General features: G+C 46.7%; 1 protein-coding gene across 1 annotated transcript in view; it reads right to left on the bottom strand.

Moving 5' to 3' along the window:
- COL20A1 (collagen type XX alpha 1 chain) overlaps positions 1-27,004 on the bottom strand; it is a 51,972-nt gene that overhangs the window by 13,758 nt on the left and 11,210 nt on the right. The window contains exons 8-26 of the mRNA XM_083873002.1: positions 26,100-26,219; positions 25,750-25,914; positions 24,266-24,430; positions 23,154-23,326; positions 21,981-22,110; positions 21,083-21,228; positions 19,315-19,438; positions 18,517-18,656; positions 17,795-17,924; positions 17,126-17,268; positions 16,065-16,197; positions 11,083-11,225; positions 10,374-10,503; positions 9,844-9,900; positions 6,898-6,936; positions 5,009-5,147; positions 3,187-3,329; positions 2,687-2,796; positions 1,833-1,991 (exon numbers count right to left, since the gene is read on the bottom strand). Coding sequence (XP_083729128.1) covers positions 1,833-1,991; positions 2,687-2,796; positions 3,187-3,329; positions 5,009-5,147; positions 6,898-6,936; positions 9,844-9,900; positions 10,374-10,503; positions 11,083-11,225; positions 16,065-16,197; positions 17,126-17,268; positions 17,795-17,924; positions 18,517-18,656; positions 19,315-19,438; positions 21,083-21,228; positions 21,981-22,110; positions 23,154-23,326; positions 24,266-24,430; positions 25,750-25,914; positions 26,100-26,219 — 2,489 coding nt within the window. The remainder of the gene's footprint in view (positions 1-1,832; positions 1,992-2,686; positions 2,797-3,186; positions 3,330-5,008; positions 5,148-6,897; positions 6,937-9,843; positions 9,901-10,373; positions 10,504-11,082; positions 11,226-16,064; positions 16,198-17,125; positions 17,269-17,794; positions 17,925-18,516; positions 18,657-19,314; positions 19,439-21,082; positions 21,229-21,980; positions 22,111-23,153; positions 23,327-24,265; positions 24,431-25,749; positions 25,915-26,099; positions 26,220-27,004) is intronic.

Genomic DNA, 27,004 nt, shown 5'->3' with positions numbered 1-27,004 from the left:
AATTATAACTGTGCCCCAAAAAATCCACAACATGAGAACTGCCCCCAGACTGAGTGTTCCACAAGCCCTCAGGTCTCTGTCCTGCTAAGCAAGTCAACAAAGCAGCTTCACATCACGTCTCCAATTTACTCACAGCCCTGCAAGAGCAGCAGGTTCTCAACTAATTGGGCTTCAGCACCACCAGAATGTGAAAGCAAACTTTGATTTGCTCCCCTTGGGGGCATGGGGAGAAGGCTAAATGTGGCAGCAGCATTTCCCAGGGCAGATGTGATGCCCTCCCCAGAAACCCCAACCAGTCTCTCACTGCCTCCTTCTCAACAGCCACATCATCCCATTCTGATTATCAAAAAAGCATACACTGCACAAAGCCAAACAAAATAATGAGGCAGAGATTAATTTTTCTTTCCTTGACACAATTTCTCTTTTTTTCTTTTTTCCTTTTTTTTTTTTTTCTTTTTTTTTTTTTTTTTTTTTTTTTTCACTCCATGCATTTAACAAGGAACGAGCTCTACAGCCCAGGGAGGGTGACAGGCAGCACACGGATACAGATGAGCCCTGCAGATCAAGTGGCATTTAAAGATTTCTTAAATTAAATAAGGTTCCATGATAACCAATAATGAGGCACTCTGTCTTCTCAAGGGCAGCAGAGCTGTGGGAGATGTGAAACGTTGCTGTGCTTGAAAGGCAGCGGGAGTGGGGATGGCACAAAGCTGTTCATTATTTGGCCAGACCTGTCTAGCTAAGCTGCTAGCAGAGAGAATTTGGGAAGGACAAGGAAAGCACAGATTCCTGCCTTGATGGCCACAGGCTTGTGGTCAAAATGCCAGAGAATTTATTTAGGAAACAAGCAAATAGTGATTGAACACACTGTCCCCAGGTTTGTTACACAGCAGACCCCTTTTTTACAGGCAATTTCACTTTTTTCCTGGTCTATCCCAGACCTCTGCCTCTCAGTTTGCAACTGGGGATGGAGATGAGACAAAGTGTTTTTACAGCGCTGCTTGGAGGCAAAGGGAGTTATAAATCACCTGATGAGCCATTTTCCCCTGGACTTGTAGATCTAAAAACAGAGTCAAGGAGCAAGATCTTCACATCAGTGGTGAATGATTTCCTACAGCCCCATAAGGACCTTGTGAGTGATGAACTTGCCACTGATTCTGCACATAATTGACACTCCTGCTTCGGGGAGTAAGAGTGGAACAGACAGAAGAAGGGTGTTTTTGCCCTGAGGACTGTGCACAGGCCAGGACACCGAGTCCACACATCCCCTTTTCATGTCCCCTGGCAGGGAGCAGCTCCCTGCAGAGCTCTGTGGAGCAGTGAGGACACACCCCCAGCCCAGCACTCACTGGTGGTTTTTTTTCCCCAAGGAGCAGCTGATAAAGAGCCTCTCTACTGGAGATGTATTTCCCCCTCATTTGCATTCAGACAGACAAATCCAAACACACTGGAGACTGAGGCACACCCAGCTCTGCTGCCTTCAGCCACCAGCATCTCCCACTCTGCGTGGGCTCATGTTCCCAAGTTTCCTTGCAGAAACAATTCCCAAACCCTCCCATCTGCTTCAGCATCTCCGTGCAGGGGGGATGCAGCCAGCAGAAATCTCCTCTGGGACACTCTCCCACTGCCACCTCCTATCACAGTCCCCACACCAAAGCAGGGGGAACAAGAACACTCTCCCAGTGCTGGGAAAGCTCATTAAACCCACAGGGATCAGCGGGATCAGGACACAGCTGTGCATCACAGCAGTGTTGGAGGGTTCAGACGAGGCTGAGGTGACTCTCCTGCCCATGTGTCCAGCCCAACCACCCCCAGCACATCCCAGCACTCACAGGCACGGAGCCACTGCGGGGCCCTCTGGTCCGGGTCACCTTTCCCAGCATGATGAAACCAGCGGTGGAGATGCTGCCCAGGGTGTTGATGGGTTTCTCTGCTATTTTCTTACAGTCCACATAGAGCTTGACCTTGGAGTGGCTCACGGCCACATGGACCTGGGCAGCAGGAGGGAAAAAAGCCATGTTGGAGCTCTGTGGTGGGATGAGGGGCTCTCCTACTGACAGGAACACCTTCTGTGCCCTCCCCAGACTACTGCTGGCACTGGTGGGGTGTTTTTAATCAGTGAATGGATGGAGGGGGCTCAGGAGTGAGTTTTAGTATGTGTTTTCCCCTGTTGATCCCCTCACCTCTCCTTTCTGGAGCTGAGTAATGAACTTGCCCATAGACACCCACGGAAAGAGCTTGTTGCTCATTTGGGTGCAATCCCTTTACTCTGAGGACACAGACAACCAAACCCCCACCCTATTATAAGTGATAAAGTGGCTTTCTCAAGGCTGGATTCTCTTTTCCTTTCATCCAGAACTAAATGGTTACCTAAATCCTAAATTCTAAATAAATAAATAAATAAATGAAAATGAAAAATCCTGATTATAAAGACCTAAAAAACACCACAGTTTTTGGAGTCTGGGGAAAAATCAATAAAAGGGAAAAATCAATATGTGGAAACCATATTTTGATCATGAGATCCACCTAAATTCTTTACAATTATGAATTGCAGCATATCAAAGAGGTTGGCCACTTCCCTGCCAACCAGGATGCAAAGCATTTGGATGATCATTCCTCAGTTTGAACAAAACTCCCTGACCAGAGTGAAATCATGAGCCACATTTCTCCTTCTCTTGAAAAGGACCTTGTGAAAGCTCCCATAGAATATCTTCTTCACTTCCTGCTCATCAAAGGAGACTTCCTGTAAATCAGCCTTGTAGTCATGATTGAAATAGGTCAAGGTTTTCTTACTGGCTGCAGGGAAAATAGGACAAATAACACTTTAGAAATTGATTTCACACATATATATAATAGTAAATAATTAGGCTTAAACATGGTGGAAGATTTCCTATGTTATCAAGAAGTCCTTCTAAACAATGGAAAAAATAGGTAAAAATAAAGAATATGCTACAAATAGAATAAAAATGAAAACACGTTTTTCAGTTGCACTGGGCAGTGTTTTAAATGTGAGGCTGGCAGCCACAACAGAGCTCCCCAAGAAACTGCTGCCGAGTAAGGGAACCATTAAAACATTCTAAGTGAGTTCTGCTGCTTGGAAAGGTGTTTTAATGTAATAAATGTATGTACATATGTATATTAAATGTATTAAATGTAATATTTAATGTATTTAGCAAGAAATCTCACGGTCAAGGTTGACTCCCAGGAGAGGCTGGAAGTCCTCATCTGTGACCTGCCACACAGCAAAGGGCTCCTTGGGGGTGTCGGGCAGGAGGCGCAGGAGGATGATGATGGTGTGCTCAGGTGGGATGGAAAACAGGTGGACGTCACTGGAATGGCACAAAGCAAGGGAACATCAGGGATTTAAATCACCAGGCAACACCCTGCAGCCTCATCCTGGTGTTTGCTGGGCAGAGGGGCTGGAAAAGCTTTTCTCCCAGGAGCTGATGGTGATATGTCCAGAAAGAGCCTGGTGAGGTCTGTGGTGAGTGATGAGCACTCATGGGCCTTCTCCTGATGCCTGGGGGATGCTCAGGTGGAGCAGCTGGTGTCAACCCATCACTGCCAGAGCTACCTTAGGGAATGCCAAGCCACAGCAAGTGCAGCCTCAGCTTTGGAGATGAGAGCTCAGTGGAGGCTTTACAAAACATCCCTGCCAGGTTCCAAAGCACTCCCCCAGGCCTCCTCCTCAGGAAGGTAGAATGGTTGCCATATATCATGGGGTAAATCTTTAAACCTTGGCACAAAACTCTTGGCTTAGGGACATGGTTGAGTGGCAGACCTGGCAGCATTAGGGTAATGGTTGGACTTGGTGACTTTTCCAACCTAAATGATTCTATTATCCTAAATCAGTGTAAATGCCCTTCAGGGATAAGCCTTGAGCCCACAGAAAAGCCCCCTCTGGGTCCCCACATCCCAGCTGCAGGATTTAGGCTCAGCAGCAGTGAGAGGATACAAAGCAACAAGGGAAGGTCAAATTGTTTTTTCCTGAAACACGCCTGTAATCTGAAACAGGACACATTGGCACAGCATAAACGCAACACATCAGGCATCTTTTCAGGACAGATTCATAAATAATACAAGTTTTTTTCTTTCTCTCTCAGTTTCTGAAGGAATAGTGTCCTTGGAAAGGCATCTTTAAGAGCTGAACAAAAGGATTTGCCCATCATTTCCTGAGTTTTTAGACCAAAGGTTTCTCTGAATCTCCCCCACTCTGTTTACTCTAAGAAGCTTTGCTTCTTTAACTAAGATTAAGCGGAGTCAGTGGCTCAGTAATTAGGCTTTAAACCAAGTAGCAATGAATGTCAGGAGTCAGATCACTCCTGATTCATAATCATAAAAAGGGAATGAGGTCACAGGACCTGCCTGGCTTGCTTGGGACCCCGTGGAGAAGCTTCATGTGCCACAGAATGGGGTCAAGCCACAACCCAGAGCCAGTGGTTATTCCCTCTCATCAATGCGGCCCAGGCTGCAGAGAGCAGCTATGAGGGATATTTTCTAAAGCAATGATCTCTCTCTCCAAACCAGACATATTTAGGAGAAGGGATTGAAGATGAAAATGTGACCCCAAACTGCCATCCCTGAAGTGCAGGTGGCTGTGGACAGAATGCCTAAAGACTGGTGCAGTGTCCATATGTGACAGGACCCTCATGTCCATCACAGCAACTAAAAAAGCTGGAAAAAGAGTGATTTTGTAGAAACCACAAACAGTACTGTGAAAATGTTTGGCTGTACAAATGTATAATAAACGCTATTGTGTCCCCTTAATTTCTACATGACAACACATCTCAAGGAAAGTCAGGGGGTTATTTATTAACACATTAACTAAAAACCCTCTGGCTATTTTTTTTCAATCTACCAACGGTTTGATTTAGCTGATCATATTTATCATTTCATTTGGAAGTTGCCAGTGAGGTTGTACCATTCCTCCCCAAAATAACCTTTCTTTGCTCTTTACATGGCATGAGGCTGAGGATGAGGATGGCAACAGCCAGAGCTGTGCTCCCACCTGGTCCTCTGGGTGAGCTGGATGTCCCTGAACAGGGTGAAGGTGCGGGAGCCGCTGAACACAAAGGGCTCCATGGCCACGCCTTTAATGGAGGAATATTCCTTCTCCACCAAGCCAAAAACTTCCATCATATCAAATCCTAGAACAAAGGAAAACAGAGAAATCAGTGGTTAGGCAGGAGAGCAAAAGAAGTGTGTTTGAAGAGGAGGTTGAATTAGCACAGAGAAGGCGACAGGAGAAAATGCCATTAATGGCACAACACCAGCTCGAGTGTACCCCTCAAATGGCAGCCAAGGAAAATAAGATTGTGTGCACATTTTTTGTGATCTCTTCCTCTTGGAGGAGAGTGGATAAAAGATGGAGCCTTTCACAACTGTGTTTTCAAATCTTCAAAATGAAAAAAACCCGAATGAGAAAGATGTTACTCCAACGATTTCTTCCTTTCAACTACACACAAAGTATTATCTTCAAAAGGCATGGAATCAGTCCAGTAATTGCTAGCTGGGAGAGAAAATTATTTCTACTCTGAAATGCCTTATGTGTAAGAGCCAGAAAAAAATAGGAAAAAAACTTTAAAATACAAACTTTTCCATTTCTCTCTATTTTCAGGGGACACCCAGGGCTGACCTGCCTTGTGTGGGCTACAGAGATTCTCCTCTGACACCTCTGACATCTCCTCTGGCTCATTCATCTCTCTCCCCCAGCTCATCATTAAAGCTCCAAGTCATTTTCATTGCAGTTTTCTGTTCAGTAAGATCTCACCATTTGGATTCTGTTTGAGTTTATCTGAGTTTGCACCAGACTGGCATGAAGGAGATGGTTCCGTCTTGAGCAAATGGAAGGGCTTCATTTCAGTGTGGTGCTTTTGGTCTGGATTCCCTCACCCCTTCACCATTCACAATCTTCTGCTACTTCTTAGCATGAGTTTTTATTTTGCCTGGGGGTTGGCCCAGGGTGCTTTTATTTTTTTTTTTTTTTTCATATCCCAGCAGTACAAGGGAGTTTGGCAAAATAAGCTACCTACTTGAGGGCCATTTATCTCTGGTATGGAGCTTATAACACTGAGACTTCCTTTAAGATGCCCAGGAGGAGAAGGCTTGAGTCACAATTAAAAACGTATTGAAATATAATCCCATTATTATCACAGAGTCATGGAATCACAGAACAGCTTGAGTTGGAAGGGACCTTAAAGATCATCCAGTTCCATGGGCAGGGATGTTCCCTGCAAGATCAGTTTGCTCAGAGCCAGCCTGGCCGTGGGCAAAGATGAAGTGACTCAACCAGAGTAACCAACCAGAGCTGAGAGCTGCAGCCAGTTCCTCAGCCTCACCTCTAACTCAGAATGCTCTGGGAAGGAGGTGATGCCCCTTTCTAAGAAGAACTCACTGTTTTCTCAGTAAGAAACACTTGCAGCAAACCCAACAGCACGAACAGCTCCCCTGGCACAGAGAGGAGAAAGGGGAAATTCCTGCCCCAGCAAAGCCCGTACAGCCTGACTGCAGAGAGCTCCTCAGACCCTGCAGGATGCACAGGTGACCCCAGGGACAGACTGAGAGTTTGGAGGAGCCTTTGTGAGCTAGGAATCCAAATCCTCTTGAAATTCAAGGGCTGTTTGAAGCTTCACCTCCTTAAGGCTGGTGAAAATCCTGGTGTTAAGCACTAACAGCCAAGAGCACAAGCTGGTGGAGCAGCAGAGCATAACAATTCAGGTGCTGCAAAACATTCTTCTACCTGACAAAAGATATGTTCCAGTTTTGGTTCTCACTCTTCTCCCCTTTTCCTTGGGACATTTTCCCCACACTCAGCTCTTGCACAGGTCTCCAAATCAAGACCAGGCAGTGTTTTCACTCACAGCCCAGCAGCACCAGGGCTTGGATATGCTACTGTACCTCTTAGGGGACCTTCCGTGGAGGTGATGGTGGGGCAGGCTGTGAGGACAGAATAAAAGGGGAAAACCGTTAGAGGAAAAAAAGACACCAGGGGATTGTAGGAGCAAAATGAACACAGTTCCTTTAGACAGAGCAAAGGAAAAACGTAACAAAACTTAGAGTATCCTGCAGCTTCATTCAGAGCTTGGGCTTTAACCTTGTCTATATATATATGGAGAAAGAGAGAATTGATGTTTGTGCAAACATAAAAGTTGTTTCCTGGCTTGCCTATCACCAGAATAAAAATAGTGTCTTTCATCATCAAACATCTCCATGATCACTTTCGACTAACTCACCTGGCACCTGATGATATGAAAATACAACTTTTAGCAAGTTGTTTTTTTAAAAAAAAACAGACATCAAAACATTTTTTGTTCTTTTAATAGTAGTGTGGAAAAATAAAGGTATACGCAGTTTCAAATTTTGTACCCTGCAATTAAAAATACACACAGGAAAAAAAAATATATCTCAACTTGAGAGCCTGGCTTTTGATTTCTTTCAGAAAACAGAGAATTTTGAAAAGTTTTGTAGTTTGTCTTTCAAAAATCCTCTTGATGAATCCTCTGAGACACCACAGGACAAAAAGTAAGACCAGAGAAAAGACAAGGATGTGAAGCTGGAACCTGAGGCACCAGGGCCATCAGAACTCTGTTTAAAGACTCAGGTAAAGAATTGTTTTAGTAAACAGCTCCTGAATGCTACTTTCAATCATCTGCTGCCATGTAAATCCCAGGCCATGGATTGGCTATAAACGTGGATGCCAGATGGAGCTGGGACAAAGGGAATGCTTGACGCAAAATGAGAAATGTCCCTGAAAATCAAGGATACTTGGCAGGATGGGCTGTTTCACAAGGGGTGTTCATCAGGATAATAGAATCTAAGAGGCCATTGTACTGAGGCTTCAGCACAGCCTTGTCATTCTTCCATCAATGTCATTTCCTACCTCATCAGCAGCCTCACTTTTATAAAATGTGCAAAACATTTAAAGGAGGTGACTCACACTCCCCGAAAGACCTGAGATTCCTAAGCCTGTAAGACTTTCAATGCCATTCCTAGTGGTGAAGAAAGGGCACCCAGACTATGACTCTGATGGCCACAGGACCACTAAAGCCAGGATTGAAACCACAAAGACATAACAAGGTGCTGTGACCTCCATTGTTCCAACTGCTGCTTAATTTTTATATACCATAATTCCTGTAGAACTGGGTGTAAAACTATTAGGGATCTATAGAAATCCATTAAAAAAATCAGTTTCTGAAACTTAAGCCTTGCAATGCTGAACTTGGCCAGCCCTTGCATGCAGGATCTTCAACCTATATACTGCTCTTTCCCCTCTCCTTCTGGAAACCAACTTTTCTAAATATTAGAGAGTGGTTTGGGTTGGAAGGGACATTAAAGCTCATCCTGTTCCACCCCCCTGCCATGGGCAGGGACACCTTCCACTATCCCAGGCTGCTCCAAGCTCCATCCAGCCTGGCCTTGGACACTGCCAGGGATGGGGCAGCCACAGCTTCTCTGGGCACCCTGTGCCAGGGCCTCACCACCCTCACAGGAGGGAATTTCTTCCTAACATCTAATCCAAGCCTGATCTTGGACAATTTGAAGCCATCCCCCCTTGTTCTGTCATTCCACACCCTCGTGAAAAGTCCCTCTCCAGCTCTCTCGGAGTTGAAGCACGATGAATGAAAAACAAAAATCCCAAAGCAGGCTGTAAACTTGTCCATTTTCCAGGTATCTGACTTGCTTGTTTTGGACTCAGTGAGCTCATTCTGACCCTTGCCCAGGCCTCAGGGTCCCTGTTGCTTACATCCCTGGCAGTTCTCCCCTCCTTCCCAGCTGGCAGCACTGGGATTGCTCACAGCCCTTTGATCAGGCCATGCTCAGCTTGGATGAAGCCTCTCAGAGTCAGGGCAAGGATCCCTGACACTGGCAGTTTCACTTCTGCTTTGAAGATTTTTCCCTAGACTTTCCAGCCTAAGATTTCTGCTGTCTTGTTATCTTCTTTGGTTTTTGTTTTTCTCTCCAAATCCCAGCCCAATGCAGTTACTCACTGTTCAATAAACATTCACTCCTGCAATGTCAGACCATTTCTCTCAATAATTTGGTTGTGTATCAATATTAGAGTCTTTTATTGCACATCCAACTGTTTTCCCAGCATTGTGACATACTGTGTCTTCTTCTTCAAAAAGAGATACTTTATGAAACATAAAGAATTTAGTATTTCTTCTATTGTCTTTTCAGCTACCATAGCCAAACATCTATATTAAATTCTACAAGGTGACTCATCAGCCTTTTGAGAGGATTGTTTTCTGCTTGAAAGTTCACAGGACTTTTCCACTGTGATCTGAACACCTCAATAAACCACTTTATTTTGTACATCCTTTGCTTGCTATAAACTAAATTTTTTCATCTTAGCTGACTGATTCTTCAATCTTGACTTCACTCAATAAATTTTAAAACTGAAATTTTGCTTGGAATAGTCAGTGAAAGCCAGCACTGCAACAATATCTGCATTCTAATATTTACTTATTAAGAACTTTTTTATAACCCCATTAATTCAACATTTCTCACTAATCCGTTCCATAGTTTGCTTTCTATCAGCTATGAGAGCATATGCTCATTAAATTTAATAAGGGACTTTACAGGGAATTTTAATTTAAAACATGTCACACTTCCCTGCACTACATTTTAGTCAAGTTGTGCAGAAATCCTCTAGAATGTTGCAGTCTCTTTGCTGAGCCTGCTGTTAGGAAGTTCTGTGGTTTCTGGTTGTCCTTGGGCTGTCCCCAGGGGCACGTGTCAAGAGCTGATGGACCCTCCTGCTGCTCTGCAGGGCCCACACTGTGCTGTCTGCTGCTGAATCCCAAACCAACGACACAAAGCAGGACTTTAGAGGAGATGATTTACCCTCTGTTTTAGGTGGGATGAATCCTCGGATGGAAGGGAATTTGGACAGCACTGGAGCTGAAAGAAAAAGCAATCAGGGAATCATAAAGTTGGAAAAGACCTTAAAGGTCACCAAGTCCAACCTTTGACCAAATACCACCAGGTCCACTCAATCACATCATGTTTTAACACTTCCAGGGATGGTGACCCTAGACTTCCCTGTGGAGCATTGTCCAACACTTAACCACTGTTTCTGTGAAGAAATATTTCCTAATATCTGACCTGAATACCCCAACCTGAGGCCATGCCTGAGCTCTGGTATTCAATATTGTGATGCCTGGCTTAAAACCCAGAGGGCCACCAGCCCTTCACACTCACCCCAGAACTGCCAATAGAAATCGGGGCAGGATTTTCACTTTTCAAGGCTAATACTCTATTGCTGAGCAAAACCCTGGCCCCAGGCAGAGCCCAGTGCAAGTGAGGCTATTCTTGTCCCAGCAGAGGTGGCCTGGAGGGTGGCAGGTGGAGCCCAGCCCAGCTGCCCCCTGTACCTGTCCGTCCCGTGGTGGATGTGCTCTCGCTCTCCCCCGTGTAGTGGATGGCAGAAATGGTCACCTTGTAGGCTCGGTCAGGCAGCAGGGACTGCAGGGTCACACTGCTGCTTTTGCCAGGAGCCATGATCTACAATGGGAAAAAAAAAACCATATCAGAGTTTGGGGTTCTTAGTCCAGCTCTCACAGCCAAGGGTTAGGTAGTGCTGACTGCTGGAGTGTGAGACTCAGAGCAGCATTCCTGATTGGCTCAGCCCAGGAAAGCTTGGCTCTGTGTTGCTCTTGAACTAGCAGAGCCAGAGGAAAACCATTTTCCCATACAAAGTTCCCAATATTCCCCAAGGAAATGCAGAAGTGCCTTATAACAGGATAACCCAGCTGTTTAAGTAGGGAATCTGTGTTTTAAAGGGATAATATTTAATCTCATAAGCCAGAGGGGCAGTAGGTTTATCCCCCACCCCTCTGCTTCCAAGAATTCCCCACCCCAGTTCAGGGAGCAGAGAAAGCTTTGATGGAGAAAAATATATTAATTACAAAAGAGTCTCGGAGTTCTGTTTACAAAGCAACACATCAGCAAGAAGAGATTTTGTTTTGAGTCCTGATGTGCTAATGGTAAACCTGACTGGAGTGGGCAGAGTTCCTCTGGTCACATTGTCCCCAGGAGCCCCTGGCCCAGTGTCTGTGCCCTACAGAGGAGCTGGACACTCACAGTTTGCTGGGCAGCAGCATCAGAAACAGGGCTGAAGGTGATTTTGTAGTGCTGAACACGACCATCAGGAGGGGTCCAGTGCACCTGCAGGCTGCTGGGGGTCTCGGAGTCGATGAAGAGGTTGGTGGGTGGGCTCCTGGAATCTGTCACAGGGGTGGAAGGTGAGCAGCATAAAAAGCAGGGAGAGATCTCTGTGAGTGGAGCCAGCAGTGTTTTCTTCCAGGCCCATTTCTGAACACCTCAGTGCTCTGCTGTGCAGGTAACCAACACTCAGAGCAGACACAGGCACCCTGGGCACTGGGCAAGAGGGAAAATAAATCCTGGAGGGATGAGGATTGCCCAACTGCAACACACCACAACTCAAGCTTTCAGCAATTCCAAGCCTAGGCCATGGGAAAAATTCTTGGAAAGGTGAAAGAGTCCTGGAGCACAAGGCAGAGACACCCACTGTACACACCATGAACAAACACCAAGGGTGCTCAAACTGGAATTGAATTTCATCAAGCTGGACAAACAGCTCTACTGGCAATTAAACCTGGATCACACATCAGAGTTAATCCATCATAATTTCTAATATTTTTCAGCTTTTTATGTATTAAAATTATTTTAAATAAAAAAAATCCCAGAGCATCCAGCACACCAGAGTTCTGTCTAGAGCTTCTGACACCAACACCCACAGCCCTGCAATGGGTCACACATGGTGCCTGAGCTACCCCCTCTTCTCTGGCCCTCTCCTAGGATGGATGGATGGATTCCAAACAGGTGATGGGCTGAGCCAGACAACCAGAAAAGAGTTTGCCTGAGACAAAAGCTGAGCAATTTTTAATTACATAAATGTATTTATTTCCCTGGGGTCCTGCTGTGCAGCAAACAGATCTGACCACAGAGGCTCTTATGCTGGAGGGATTTCTCTGAGCAGAGGTTGAGAGGGAGGAAGGGAAAGGCAGAGGGGGCTAAATCAGTTCAAAAAGAGGCTCAAGAACATGGGCTCATCTTCTCCTGGGGCTTGTTTCCAAGCATAAAAGCATGTATCTGTCCTTAAATTCATGCTGGTGTGAAGACATAGAAGTTCTGGGCAGAGAAAAAGAAGAATTTATTCAGAAGACACTAAAAATGGTGGGTGACAGTTGAAGAAACACACCCAGGTGAGGAGGTCTTTATTCTGCAGTTTTGCTATAAGGATGTTCTGCCCACCCAGCAAAGCCTGGGGTGACCTTAAAGCCCAGGTTGGGTGAAGATCGTTTGCATCTTCATTGATCCTCTTTCCCTTCTGTTTATAAATTGAGCTTACTTTTACTGAGCCTGCACTGGCTATTTCCTTCACCTGAGGTCAGGGGACACTGTTTAAGTAAACTTTAAGGGAGAGTTAGGGGAAGTCTTTAGAGTCAGGTTTATTCTGGAAAGCCCTCAGGCCTGACAGAACTTGATGGCATGGATGTGACAGACAGGGGACAGGCCACCTCCTGAAGCTGCCCTGGAGGATAGAAGCATCTCTGCCACCATCTGTGTCTTTGTTTACCTCTTCAACCTCTGCTCCTCCACAGGAGCAATCCCTGCATGCTCTCAGCTCTAACCAGCATCACAGGCACAAAAATACTCAAATAAGAAGAAAACCCTGGGCTCCACTCCACCAAAATTCTCACCTGCAATGATTATTATATATTAACTACAAGCCTTGTTTCTTCCTGCCATGGGTTGAAGCTTCATTCCCACATTTCAGTCTTTTATTTGCCATGCATACTCTGCTAGGAAGAGCTCACTGAGGAGCTGGATAAAGAGATTTCCCTGGAGGAGCAGGGCACACCAACACTTTGTAAAACACTTCCATGCAAAGCCAGCCAGGGTGGCTCAACCAGGTTTCAGTAGCAGCTCCCATCCAAACTGCCCTCTCCTTGTCCTTCAGGACTATTATCAAGGGACTCTTTTCTTTTGCTCAAGTTCTTTTTCCCCAGCCTGATGAAAGAACTCTCTCTCAGTACAAAAGAAGGTCTTTGTCTGATTCTCAGCAGGACCAAAGCCACCCCTTCCAGCATTTTCCAAGAATCACCATTCAGCAGCACCTCCATGTCCCAGCAGATTCCTCTCAGGAAAGAATCATCTGCACTCCCCTGTGCTTGCTTGGAAGGTTTGTGTGGCTTTGAAGTACCACTAAGGCTGTTTATTAGTATGACAAGTGATCGCTGTGAAAGCCTTTGGTCAAGGAAAAGGACTTTGCTACACTTGACAATTTATAAAACAGGCTGAAAGGAGAGCTCAACTCAAATGAGAATTCAGTCTAAATATAACAGAGAGAAAAGAAGAAACATCAGAACTGTGGGTAAGCAGCACACTTTGACTATTTTTTTGTCTGTGGGAAATACATCAGCATCCTTTTGTTCCTGCTCTGCCTCTTGAAAAGTCTGCAGGGAAAAGTTTGCTAACTGGGTTACTGAAAAATAATCCCAAAGTTTTTCTTTCCTCTAGTCAAAACAAAGAACTTTAAAAAATCCAATTTCTCCAAGGCAAGAAGGGACCTGCACCATATCACTGTCTCTGAATTCTGTTTTCCAGCTAAAGCTACTCACTGATTTTGAGTTCATAAAATGACAAATCTCAAACCATAACTTTGAAACAACTTTTCTTTCTACCAGAAAGATGAGTGGCCTCATTCCAGTCCTTCCAAATGACACATCACAGTGATGAATGTTGTTGGTTTTTAGAAGAGGATGATGTTTCTGGTGACCTGTATTTTGTGATGGGTTGGTGTCTGCAGAGTCCTGTGAATGTAACACATTTGGTCTCAAAATGTGTGTTTCAGGTGAGACAAGAGGCATTACTGGCCCTGAATAAAATGAACTTGGTGTTTTTACCTCACCTTAGGGGAGGAACTTGGTTCCATTTCACAAAACCAGAGGCAAAGAACTTTGCTCTGACCTGGCAATTTTTTTCCCTTGACCTTCAAGGAAGAAAGTATTCCAGGGAAGCTGAAGGACAGGGAGAGAATCTTGTGTTACCAGTTCCTGCTGAGTTTCACTTCAGTCCTTGCCCTTAAAGTTCAGCATTTCTTGGAAATTCTACCGAGACATTTTTAAGAAAAACTTCATGACTTGACCTATCCTTACATAAAGGAATGTTGCCAGGAGAGAAAAAGAGAAAAGCAATGATAAAAGCAAAAGAAAGCACTTCCTCCCTCCCACAACCTCCTCTAGCACACACTCCTGGTATTGTTCAGCACAGCCTGATCAATGCTGTTCACCACATTGCCACCCAAAGTCTGCCATCCTGAGGAGAACCACAGAGCTTTCATCACTGTTTCAGCACTCAGAATTTCATTTTATAATGAAAATTAAGGGGGAGAGGGCTCAAAAATCAGACCAAGGGGTCTGGGTTTTCAGATGACATCAGAGATTTCCATGCTGTGTCTGGATGTGTTGTTATCCACCAGCTCTGATGGCAGATTAACACCACTGGACATCCTGACCAGGCACAGTACAGGGTGGAAGCTTTTTTATCTTGAAATATTGAAGATTTGAAATACAACTATATCCCATGAGTTCCCAGAGTCCTGCCTAGTGCCACATCAGCCCATGCATTCCTTGCACAACCCCTCAGCAATTTTCTGGCAACCCCAAGTTTCCCCTGACCTGCCCCAGAGCAGCACTGGAAATCACCAGCCACTTTTCTGTGCCACTTCTCCTCTGTGGGCACTTCTTACTTGAAACACTAGAAAAGAAGTAGCATCCATTGATTTCACCTGCAAATATTGCCTGGGAGAAGTGTGGCAGTGTCCTGACTGCTCCTGCAAAGGGCCCAGCAGCACCGAGGCACTGAACCCTGTGTTGGCTGCCCAGCTGCACACCTGGCTTCCTGGAGAATTTTATTTTCTTCATGCAGAAAGCAGAGCCTGACAACTCCCAAGGCTCCTGCACAAGGACAGCAGCTGACGAGCAGAAATCAAATTGCTTTCCCTGTCCCACTGTGGTGCCAGCAGCAGCAAGGACTGCCTTGTGCAATGTGCCTAGAAGGGCACTGCCACGTGTCATTTGGTTGGGCTGAGAGAGCTCCTCTGACATTTCATAATTCACAGCTTAAAACATGGTAATTAATTTTCCTACACCCTCCAAACAGCTCTAGTTGTCCTCTTGTCAACATATATCAGTAGGATGCTTGCTGGTTTGGTTTTTTCTTTTCTTTTGTCAATATGCACTCTAAGGTACTTGTCTGAAGTAGCTTCCTATAAAAAAATATTTTCATTATTTATAAATAATAAAATCTGAGTTTCTCATTCCAAGAATACCATTTACTTCAAGCTTCATCAGCTCCACATCAGCCTAAATGGGTTTATTCTGCAGAGGAGGATGAGATCTGAGAGGGGAGGGAGGACTGCTGGTGTTGAAAGGATTGTGTTCCATTCACTTCCAACAAAGCCATTTTACAGGCAATATTAATTATCAGGACCTCTGGGAGTGCCACTTTTTAACCTCATATCCTGCCTGTGCAAAGCCAGATTTAGATAATTCTTCCAAGGCAGAGTGTGCCTGCAGGATTCCCTCCCATATTTGTAAATGCCCTCAGTGAGGCACAGCTCAGCAATGACAGAGCTCAGGAAATCCTCACCCTCCCTACAGACAATATTTTATTAGCAAGAACCATTCCTTAGGCAGCACAGTGACACGTTCAGCTGAACACCCTCAGAATTCATTTCCATCCATGCACTGCACTGAGGCAGGGGAGGGATGAAATGTGCTCTAGGTGAAACACAGATTGCCAGGTGCCTCTAAAATGCTCCAGCCTGATGTGATTGCCCAGCCTCTTGTCCTCAGGACAGGTTGAGAACACTTTCAGACAGAAATCTAAATACCTCTAGCTTTTTTCAGACATTTGTGGTTGGGTTTTCAGAGCTGGGGGTACCCAGTCTGAGCTGCAGGTGTGTGCTGGGTTGTGAGTCATCCCATGCCCTGTTTGTCTCCCCTGGGCTGTGGATCCCAGCACTGGTCACTTACTGGTCCTGTGATGAACAGAGACAGTGTCACTTCGAGCACCATCTTTGTAGTAGGCCCAGATGGATATTTTGTAGTCAGTGTTCTTCTGCAGGCCGGGCAGGACGGCTGTCACCACATTTCCAGCCAGGGAGAGCTGCAGCAGGGGAGGAAATGAGTCAGTCCCACTCCCAGGCATCCCCAGGCTGGTTCATGCCACACAAGTGCCTGGCTCACAGATTGTCTGTGGGCACAAATGAGTTAGCACCAGGCTTTGGGGCCAAAGTTTACTGTTTGGGGCTGCACACGTGTAAGCAAAGGAAAAATTCCAGCCAGTGAAAAATGCAGAGCAGATGCCTGTGCATGGCAGCCCAGTTATAGTCAGCAGCTCCTTCAGCACCACAACACAGAGCTCTTGTTAAGCCTCCATTTAAACTGGTTTGACCTCATACTGGAAATAGAGCTTCAGATGGAAGAGGGCACCTGGTCCATCCCTGCCCCTCCTGCACCAGCTCTGTCTCTGGTCATTCTCCTTTGTGTGCTCCCCACTTGGACCTCATCCTTCCCAAAGAGCAGTATCCCAAAAGTATCAGTGCTTCCTAGCACTGAGGGGAAGAGAAAATGCTTCACCTTCTTAAAAGCAGTATCTCCAGCTATAAATACTTGAGTATTGTCTTTTTCTTAACCACAGTATCTTGACATTGGGGACTGGTGATCCTCTGCAACCCCAGATCCTTTTCTACTGAATTGCTTCTTAGCTATTTGTTCTACATCCTGTATACCCGTGGTTAATTATTCCTGCCTAAGCTTAATACTTTCTGCTGGTCCCTATTAAATTTCATCCTTGAGGCTTCCCAGAACCCTTCTGCAATCTTCCCAGAGCCTGTAGGACTCTTCCCTGCTGTCCCTGCTGCTTCCAGCCCTCAAGGTGACTGCTCCACTGAAAGCCAGACCCAGGGGGTATCCTGCTGAACTGTTCAGTTGCTGGAGAGCATTTCCCTGAATAGCTTTACAGAGCTCTCACCACCCCAGCAGGTGAATCTTGAGCCAGCCCAGCCTCCCCAGAGCTGTGTGTGGGCTCATACCTCCTGAGGCTTCTCTCCACTGGCTGTGCTCCACTTGATCTGGTAGACAACCACATCCGAGGCAGCCACGGCTTCCCACTGCAGGCGGAGGCTGTTCCCGGAGATCTCAGTGACCTTCAGGGCACGGGGAGGGGGCACCTTCACTGGGGGGGCACAAGGAACAGGAGCTGAAGTGCAGGATCTGACAGCAGCTTGTCAGAGCCAAGGTGGGGAGCAGATGGCTGGGGAGCAAAACATCACCCGAGCAGCTGTCTGAGACCAGCCTGTCTGTCGCTTCTGCAGACCCATATGACAACAGTCATCAGGACAGATAGGGGGAAATTATTTTTAAAGCTCTAATTAAGACAGGTTATCTCGTTTACAGAGAGCACACATATCACATCAGTTTTGTAAAGAGAAGTAGGCTAGGAGGGCTCTAAAGGATGCAGAGGTTAGTGATATATCATGGTTTTCTTCATTTCCTTCTTTTCTTTATCCCTTCCACCGCCTTTTGAACATAACACAGCTGGACATATTCCACACACAGAGAACAGCAGCCATCTGTGCTCTGTGCATAGGGTTTGACCATGAGCTGCTGGGGCCAGTCTTCAAAACATCCGAGTTCAGAGACACACAAACCAACTTTGTCACCTCTGACTGAGGCCAGAAGTATTTCTGTTCCTTACTTACAGGTGGTGACATTGCCAGTAATTGGAAAGGAGTCCCCTTCATCATATGTAGATCTGACACTGATGAAGTATTGAGTGAGGGAGGACAGAGGTCTCAGGACAGTGGATGTTGCGGTGCCAGGAACTTCCACCTGCAGAGGGGGAGTTGTGTGAGTGTTGTAAGAGGCAGGCTGAGACACTTGGGCTGTTCGGCCTGGTGAAAGAGACACTTCATTGCAGCTTTTCAGTATTTAAAGGGAGTTTATAAGAAAGATGGGAACAGATTTTTTTAGCAAGGCCTGTTGCTGTAGAACAAGGAGTTCTGGCTTTAAACTAAAAGAGGTAGATTCAGATGAGATATAAGGAAGACTTACAACAAAGGTGGTAAAACACCAGCACAGGTTACCTGGAGAGGTGGTGGATGCCCCATCCCTGGAAACATTCAAAGCCAGATTGGATGGGGATCTGAGCAACCTGATCCAGCTGAAGATGTCCCTGCTCACTGCAGGGGAGTTGAACTAGATGGTCATGAATATCCCTTCCAACCCAAACCCTCCTGTGATTCTAGAGGGTACAGCTGCAGAGAGGACAGCATGTGGTGATAGCTGCAGCAAAAGTGCCCATTTCAGAGTTAACACTGTGCCAGCACACAAGCTCTCCCTGAACCATGCAGCTGAAGGATAACTGGGCATTAACCAACTCCCTGAGTCCCTTTTTGCCTGCCCCCAGCCCTGGAGGACTCACCTGTCCAGCGTTGCCCCCTCTGCCAGAGACATAAGTGACGTGGTGGGCGCGCACAGCGGCCGCTGCCGCCTCCCAGCTGACCCGCACGGATGAGTGGCTGAGCTCAGAGAAACTCAGGAACCTGGGAGGGCTCAGGGCCACTGCAACAACAGTCAGGAACAGCACTCCCAGTTAGGGACAGGACTCCCAGTCAGGCACAACACTTTCAGTCAGGGACAACACTCCCAGTCAGGCACAACACTCCCAGTTAGGGACAGCACTCCCAGTCAGGGACAGCACTCCAGTCAGGCACAACACTCCCAGTTAGGGACAGCACTCCCAGTCAGGGACAGCACTCCAGTCAGGGACAGCACTCCCAGACTGCACAGGCTGCACAAAGGAAAGGCCACTCGCTGCCTCCTGCTGCTCTCAAATGATCCCACCTTGAACTAAGAGCCTTGTTCATTATGCAGGAAAATATTCCCTTTATTCACTACCACACACACATCTAGGGAGTTATGAAGGGCTGCTGTGGATTTAGGTGAGGAAACAGATGATCACCTTTTTTCCCCCCAGACTACAAAGATTTCAGGGAACACCTCTTTCGGGGCTCCTTTATTACCAGGAGAACACCACTCTTTTTTCACAGCTCACCATGCAGTTAGAGATCCCCTTGGGGACCAATATTCTCTTCATATCCAGCAGAAAAGAGGCAGCGTGTGTACAAGCCACATGCACAATATGGGAAGCACCTCATTTAACACGTCTCTTCTGCCTTGAGTGTTTAATAACAAGTCAGTAAGCAGCAGCAGCACTTACGGGTGGTTTCCTGGATGCTGGCTGGCTCACTGGCATCTTCCCCATACATGGCATACACTGCCACAGAGTACCCAGTGCTGGGGGACAGCCCCTCCAGCAGCACCTCGGGCTCGGTCACCTTCACCTGCCAACAGAGAGGGGTTTTAGGGTTCTCTTCAGCTCTAGGTACCTCCTAAAGCATTTAAGAGAGCAGGACCTTACAGAGACACAGCCCAAGGACCCTTTGGTTACACTAAGGGGACATCTCCACTCTAGACTGGTCCCAGAATTATAATATCACAGAATATCCCAAGCTGGAAGGGACTCACAAAGGTCATCAGAATCCAAATCCTGTTCCTGAACAGGAAAGCCCCACCATGTGCCTGAGAGCATTATACAAATTCTGTTTGACCTCTGTCACCCTGGTGCTGTGACCATTCCCTGGGGAGCCTGTTCAGTGCCCAGCCACCCCTGGGTAAGGAACCCTTTCCTGATATCCCACCTACATCTGCCCTGACACAGCTCCAGCTGTTCCCTCGGGTCACACGGAGCAGAGATGGGAGCTTCCCCTCCACCTCCCCTCCTGAGGAAACTGCAGACCTCAATGATGTCTCCCCTCATTCTCCTCTCCTCCAGTCCCTTCCCCACCTGGGCTGTGCCCTGCAGTGCTCTGCCTCCCTTACCCACCCTGGGACCCCAAACCAGCTGGGGATGCACAGCCCCTCCTCCTCACCCTGCCCTGCAGAGCCCTCACACCAAAATGCTGCTGGTGCATGTTGGATCAGGGTATATTCACTGGGGATCTATGATGATCCCGCTTTTCCCAAGCCCAGGGGAGGCTGTGGCAGGAGCGCTGCCGGGCTGCTGCCATCTGCTGCCTGCACGGCAGGGCACAGCTCGGCTCCTGCAGCCTGCTCCTGCACAAAGGCCACATTCTGGAGCCTGCACCCATCGCAGCACAGTTTGTAAAAGGATGGGAACATTTTAATGCTGGTTTTGCACACCATTCCATAGGTCTGGAGTGTTGCACTCTCGCAGGGAGCAGGTCAGGCAGCTGTGGGAATGTTTTAGTGTGATGAAATGGAAATTTGAATGTTGGTGTTGCTTTAAGTGTTCTGAATCTTATAAAAATCCCATGATTATGAAGCCCTGAAAGCAGAATATTAGTTGTTCTGTTTTGAAAACCATCCTACAATTGCTGTGTGTTCCAAGGAAGAATCTTAGTCAAAGAGGCAATAAATGCTCCTCACCACTCACTTTGGGTTTTTTTGAATTCATATCAGCAGCCTACAGGTACTCCAGATAAGGCATTAAAATGCACAACAAAGGGTTCTTAGATGCTTTTAAGGATTTTTCCATTATCAAGCATTGTTTTGTTCATCTGCAGTGTTGTAGCTTTGTTTTCAGATGTCAGCAAAATCCACCTGAACACATTTTCAATTAACATTTAAAGATACACACAGTCAAGATGTTTATGTACAGCCTCAAGGATACAGTGATTACACTCGGGGCTGCAAGGATGTGAGTTCAGTGCCTGGGTTTCCAGGCCCCAGGAGGCAGCCAGATCTCTCCCATGCTCTAATTCCCCACATGAAACCCTCACAGTTATAAATCATTTTGAGACAAACCATTAAAAAAGGATCTTTTATGAAAGCTGTTTCTGACAATAATTCTGATACATTTTCTTTTTCTTTGACCACACGATATCAATTGCCAAAGCTTAAAGCTAGCACTAAATTCAGCCCAGGCAGAGAAAAAACAACATTATTGTTATTGTCACAAACTCTACCTCTGTTGTATAGTCCTCTGCTCCATCAGGGGCTGCAGAGCAGAGCACCAGGTAGTGCGTGGCTCCCTGGGCTGCTTTCCAGCTCAGCCTCAGACTGTTGTGGCTCAGCTCAGAGACGCGCAGAGAGCGAGGGGAAGACAAAGGCACTAAAGAGAAAAATAAGGCAGAAAGGTACCTTCAGTGCTCTGAAACAACCCAAAACCCAGGGGACACCTGGCTTTACAACAGCTACTGCAAGCTGGTGGGCTCCTACCCCATGTCTAACACAGTCTCTATGTTACAGAGAGTTTAATTCACTTGGAGACTGTAGATTTAAAAAAAAAAAAAAGTGAAGAGTTGCAAAATTTCCAGCAGGGTATGTTACTGCCACATTCTGCTTTGCAGAATGACACAGGTGGAAAGGACCCCTGCAGGTCTGTGGTCCAACCAGCTGCTCAAAGAACAGGTTGCTCAGGGTCTTGTGTGGACCCGATATTTTCTGAGCCTGAGCTCTTCCCAAGGGAAACTTTTCAACAGTTTTCTTTCTCCCAAAATAGCCTTGTGTAAACAATATTCCTTTCCCATAACAACAGGTGTTGTTTTCTATTTCTGTTACTCAGCCAATGGGAGAGGTGTCAGCCCTATGGACCAATAACGTGCCTTCTTAACGAAGCATGTTATAAAAGGGCTGAATGAATTGTAAATAAACCTTCTGATTTCTACTGCCTTCTGACTGGAGTCAAGCATCTATTTCATGTCCTATTGTGACACTCTTGTCTGAGTTCTGAGCATCTCCACAGATAAAGAGAGCTGAACTTGAGCTGGGAAGTACAGAAGGCAGGCTCCAGTCTGAGGTGGTCAGAGAGGGAGCTCTGCTCACCTTCCACCAGCAGCCACCAGCACAATCTCCTGTACTCACGTGTGGAGGTGACGCCCCTGAGCGCATCGCCCACGGCCACGCCGTAGACGGGGGTCACTGACACCAGGTACTCCGTGTGTGAGGTCAGGTTGGACAGCTGCACCCAGGACACTGCCCCCTCCAGAACCACCTGCAAGCACAGGGCACGGCTGTCAGGGCAAGGAGATGCTGCTGATGATGCCTTGGGAAGGCTGATCTGGAACAGAGACTGGACAGAGCTAGAGAATAAACTGGGTATTTATTGAAAGGCCTTTAGGATATACCTTGGGCAGGACAGGGCCTGACCAGGGCTACACCCAAGGTGAAGTAAGAACAGTCACAGAATGGCTGACCAGTAACGAGGTCTTACATTTTTATAAGTTTTGGTCCATTTGCATATTGGGGTTTAATTGTCCAATTCAGGTTGTGAGGTCCCATCCTTCTTGTTCCTCCCTTCAACCCACCATTGTTTTTGCTTTTGGGCCTAAAAGTTGTCCTTGGTCTTCAGCAGGAAAAGGATTTGTTTTGTCTACCTACTCTGTGAAGAGAGTTTACTAACACTTAATATGAAGCTCAGAACTACACCCCTGGGCAGCACAGAATCTGAAAAACGTGAAAGCTCAAACTTAGGACATCACTGCTCTTCAGCAATGGAATGGCTGAACTGGCCATCCCTGGCCTGTGTGGCTTCTCAGTGTCAGATCTGTGCCCAGAAACATGAAGTGCAGTTGTCCTCTGTGCTTTGTGCTAGCTAAAATCTCTCCAAAACAGAGAGGTGAGAGGCAGAAAGGATTCCTGTCCTCTAAGCCTGGGATTTGTGCAAACACTGAGCACAAGACTAGTCATGCTCTCACTTAAATCAATGGAAATTCATTCACAATTGGGATTTGCTTTTTTAAAATCATATCCATCACAGATGAGCATCCTTGGACAGCTTTCTGTACCTGAGGGTCCTCTTTGAGTCAAAACACATGATTTAGGGAGGGGATAACACTGGCTAAGAGAAAATTCAACATCTTCTGTCTTGTAGCCCTATTACCTCATCACATTTACACTCATTGTGCATTTAATTTCATCTCTGGCTTAACTGATGCCCCATTGCCATCCTCTTTGTGTCCACCCAAGCCCATTTAAATTCCCAGCCACCCTCTGGAAGCTGTGGCAGTCTCAGGTGTCCCGGGAAAGGTCTCTCACCTCTTTGGGGGTCCCACCCTTGGATGGATAATACACAACCCGGTATTTCTTCGGTGGTCTCAGAGGAGGGCTCCAGGCCAAGTGCATGCTCTTGGAGGTCACAGCTGATATTTTCAGGTCAGTTGGGCTGAGCTGAGGACCTGTGTTCACAGGGGTGTCTTTCACAGTGCTGCCTAGGAATTAAAAACGTCGTTATTTTCATATATTCATACTTCTCATGCCAAACGTACTTCCCAGCTCATAAATATGAGTGACATTTTTCAAATCAAGTTGCAGCCTCCTTCCCTGTAGAGTACAGAAACTGTTCCAGACTGCTCTGAAATAAATATTTTAAAACTGAATCTGCAGAGAACATAAATACTCCATAAAGAGCAGGCTGTGTATTTTGCTGGGTGCTGCAAATAATTCTTCAACACAAGTCTGCGTTCCTCAATCACAAAAATTTGCCAAAACTAACAAGCAAAATTTACTTTGGTTTCTTTTTGGAGAAGCTCATTCTTCTTGAGCCTAACCTTCACCTTTGTAAAATGTCTAATTATGTCAAATACAAATCAATAAGAATAAATGAATTTATTTACATGACTGTCCAGAGCATTAAAATAAAACTATGTTTGAAATTTAGATGTTCCCATTCTGCTTAGGTCCATCTTAGAGCAAAAAGTGGTGTAAATATGTACATAATATTTCTCCTGAGAATCTAAACTAACATCTGGAGTGGTTCTTCATTGTCTTCATCATGCAGGCTGTTCCCAAGCAAAGGAAAGAAACGGCTGCTTGATTTTAACTTGAAAATTCCTTGTAAATCCAACAATGCAGTTTAGTAGAGAAAAAAAAAAATATGTTTAGATGTTTTATCATCTCATCCTACCTCCACATTTACCCCATACACTTTCCTAGTATATTTTCATCTTAGTTCTTCTGCTTTTTCTGCCTCTTTTTGAAAGGAGAAAAGGAGATGGTTCCAACACATTTATCACACCATATGATAAAGGAAGAGGGAAAGATTTTCCCTGTAATGGTAATTGCTGTCATCAGGTGATTTTGCCCTCCAAGAGGAAGGGGGATGGCGAGCAGCAGGAAGCTCAACCCTCACCACAGAGGTCCCACTTCACCTGTGTTTTCCTTGTGGCTCCTCTCCTTGATCCTGGTGCACAGGACCCGTGTGAGTTTGCCCACCAGGGAGCTGAGCAGGGGGAAGTCCAGCACGTTGTACACAGTGAGCTCCAGGGGCTCCGAGGCCACCTGCCTCAGCTCCGCCTCGTCCGCGTTCTTCACCCCTGCGAGGAGAGAACCAGCTCAGAAACTCCCAGAGACAAGCAGAGAGACTCCCAGGGGTGGGCTCAGCACCACCCTGCCCTCCCAGCACATCCTCCCCATCACTGCACTGCCAGAGTGGTGTTTCAATGCCCTGGGTTTTCCTGCAGCAACCACCTCATCCCAGCCTGGGCTGAGTTTTCAGTGTCTCAGTGCCCTGGGCTTTGCTGCAGCAACCACCACCTCAGCCCAGCCTGGGCTGAGCTTCCAGCTCAGAAGTTCTTTAGTGGCCTGGAGACAGCCTGGTGAATATTCCTTCTCTTTTCCTGCCTCCTCACCACTTGCAGGCTTTGCTATCAGACAGGTAGATATTTTTGTAGTTGGCATAAACGGATGAGGGACTGAATGAACAAACAACCATTTTATATTTATGAGGTGCCAGCGCTCCCCACAGAGAGCCTGTTGTGCATCAGAACATCACATTGCATTTCAACAGTCAGGGATGAGCAAAAAGCAGCCCGTTTATATAACAGAACTTCTCCATCACACAGCATCCTCCATCCCCATCCTTCAGCTCCCCATCCTCATTAACTCTCTGCTGACCAGGCTCCACAGTACAACTCATTTTTCTTCCCAGAACTATCTTCAAGGTTCCCTAGCACTGCCCAAGAAGGCTCAGCAACCCTCCTCCCTCCATAAAAACCACTTACCTGCATAACCCGATGCAATAAACCCTCACTTGCATGTTCCTAACATAAATAAGCACTTAAACTTTTGGAGATTACAATTTTAGGGGAGTTTTTATGTAATTTTATTGCTCATGTATCAGTCTCCAGCAGACCTCCTGTGGTACTCAAGGCCAGAGCTGCTCAAGGCCATTCTGTGTCTCAGTGTTGCTGCCAGACAGTGAAAAGCAGATAATGTTGTTATTCAGAGGAATGGGAAGTTGTGAGAGGCAGTAATTATACAGGAGGTCTCCTGCCATCCCCAATACAATGTTCTCTTGCCTAATTCCATGGCTGAGAATATTCTTTTCATGGCACTGGTTCCTGAAGCTCCCAAAGGTCTTTAGATGGGAGGTGTGAAATCTCTCATATAAATACTTTCTCAAAAAAAAAAAAAAAAAAAAAAAAAAAAAAAAAAAATCCTTTGAAGACACTGCCTGGGCTGAATAATGAGTTAATTTTCATCTGAGCCACCGTGTAATGAGGTGCCACCCACTACCTCAGTTCTACAGCCTCAGGATGCTTCTGTCAAAGTTGAGGGAACACAACCTTCAATTTGAAGGTGACCAAAAATAGGTTGGCTGTGTCCTACAGCTTATCAATGGCTGTGATCTTACCGATGGCAAATATCTCTATGCCCAGGTTTTTCAAGGTCTGAGCAGCCAGGTTGGCATCATCCTGGGATTTCCCATCAGTCAGGAGGATCACCAACTTCTCAGCCTCCAGTCGTGCACCAGCATCTGGTTTCAGGTTCTGCTCCAGGACGTGGGTCAGTGCTAGACCTGGGCAGGGGCAGAGATGGAGGTTGTGCCACAGCCTTCCAAAAAAAAAAATACAAAAAACCCCGTGCCTTTACTGTTTCCTCTGCTCCCCAGTGGCCACAGTCCCCCAGAGCCCATCACCCATGGGAACAGCTTCCCCCACCGTGGCTGCCCCAGCTGTTTGGAGCCCTGCAAGGTGGAGTTACCTGTGAAGGTGTTGCCACCCTTGTACCGCAAACTCCTCACGGCCTCCAGCACCTGTTCCCTCGTGGAGTAAGAGCTGAGATCCCACTCTGTGCGGGGGTCACTGCTGTACTGGGACAGCCCTGGGGGAGACAGGAGCTGTGGGCATCCAGCCAGCCCAGCTGAGCTGCAGGAGGCCCACTCTGGGAACTGGTGTCTGGGAGGATGACACAAAATAATGACAGGGACTGGGGGTGAGCAGGTGGGGCTTCTAACTCCACTTCTCTGCATGGGTCTGAGAAAATAGCATGAAGGGGAGTCAGGGGAGGTTTAGGCTGGATATTGGGAAAAGGTTCTTCCGCCAGAGGGTGGTGGGGCACTGAACACTTTCCTTGAGGCAGTGGTCACAGTCCCAGCCCCCAAAGAGCTCAAGGAATGTTTGGACAATGCTATCAGGCACAGGGTGGGATCCTCAGGGTGTTCTGTGCAGGGCCAGGACTTGGACCTGATGATTCTTGTGGGTCCCCCCCAAATCAGGATATTCCACAATTCTGTGATTCTATGGCCCTGCCCTGTTGTCAGCAAAGTGATGCTTCAGACCCCACGGGGTACAGGGTTACACACCTCTGTCATGATGATCACAGGTATTTGACAAGGTGTCAGGGTTAATCTGGGTCAAGCAATCAGCTGCAAGGGCTGAGAAGGATTTACACCATCCTATTTCATGTACAGCCTGGCTGTCAGCATCACTCAGAGCTGGAAGCAGTCCCATTCCCTGCTGAGCTCACAGCACCCCAGTGTGGCATTGCCACTGCACCCAGTGCACTGGTGGCTGAGCACCTGGTCAGAGATGGCAGCAAATCCCAAAAGTGTCTCGGCATCACCACCCGACCTAGGGCTGCCCAAAGACAGGGCTTCTGTTCACTGT

The sequence above is a fragment of the Zosterops lateralis genome (assembly GCF_965231275.1).
Source record: "Zosterops lateralis genome assembly, chromosome: 16".
Classification (NCBI taxonomy): domain Eukaryota; kingdom Metazoa; phylum Chordata; class Aves; order Passeriformes; family Zosteropidae; genus Zosterops; species Zosterops lateralis.
This window is presented reverse-complemented; position numbering and strand designations above follow the sequence as displayed.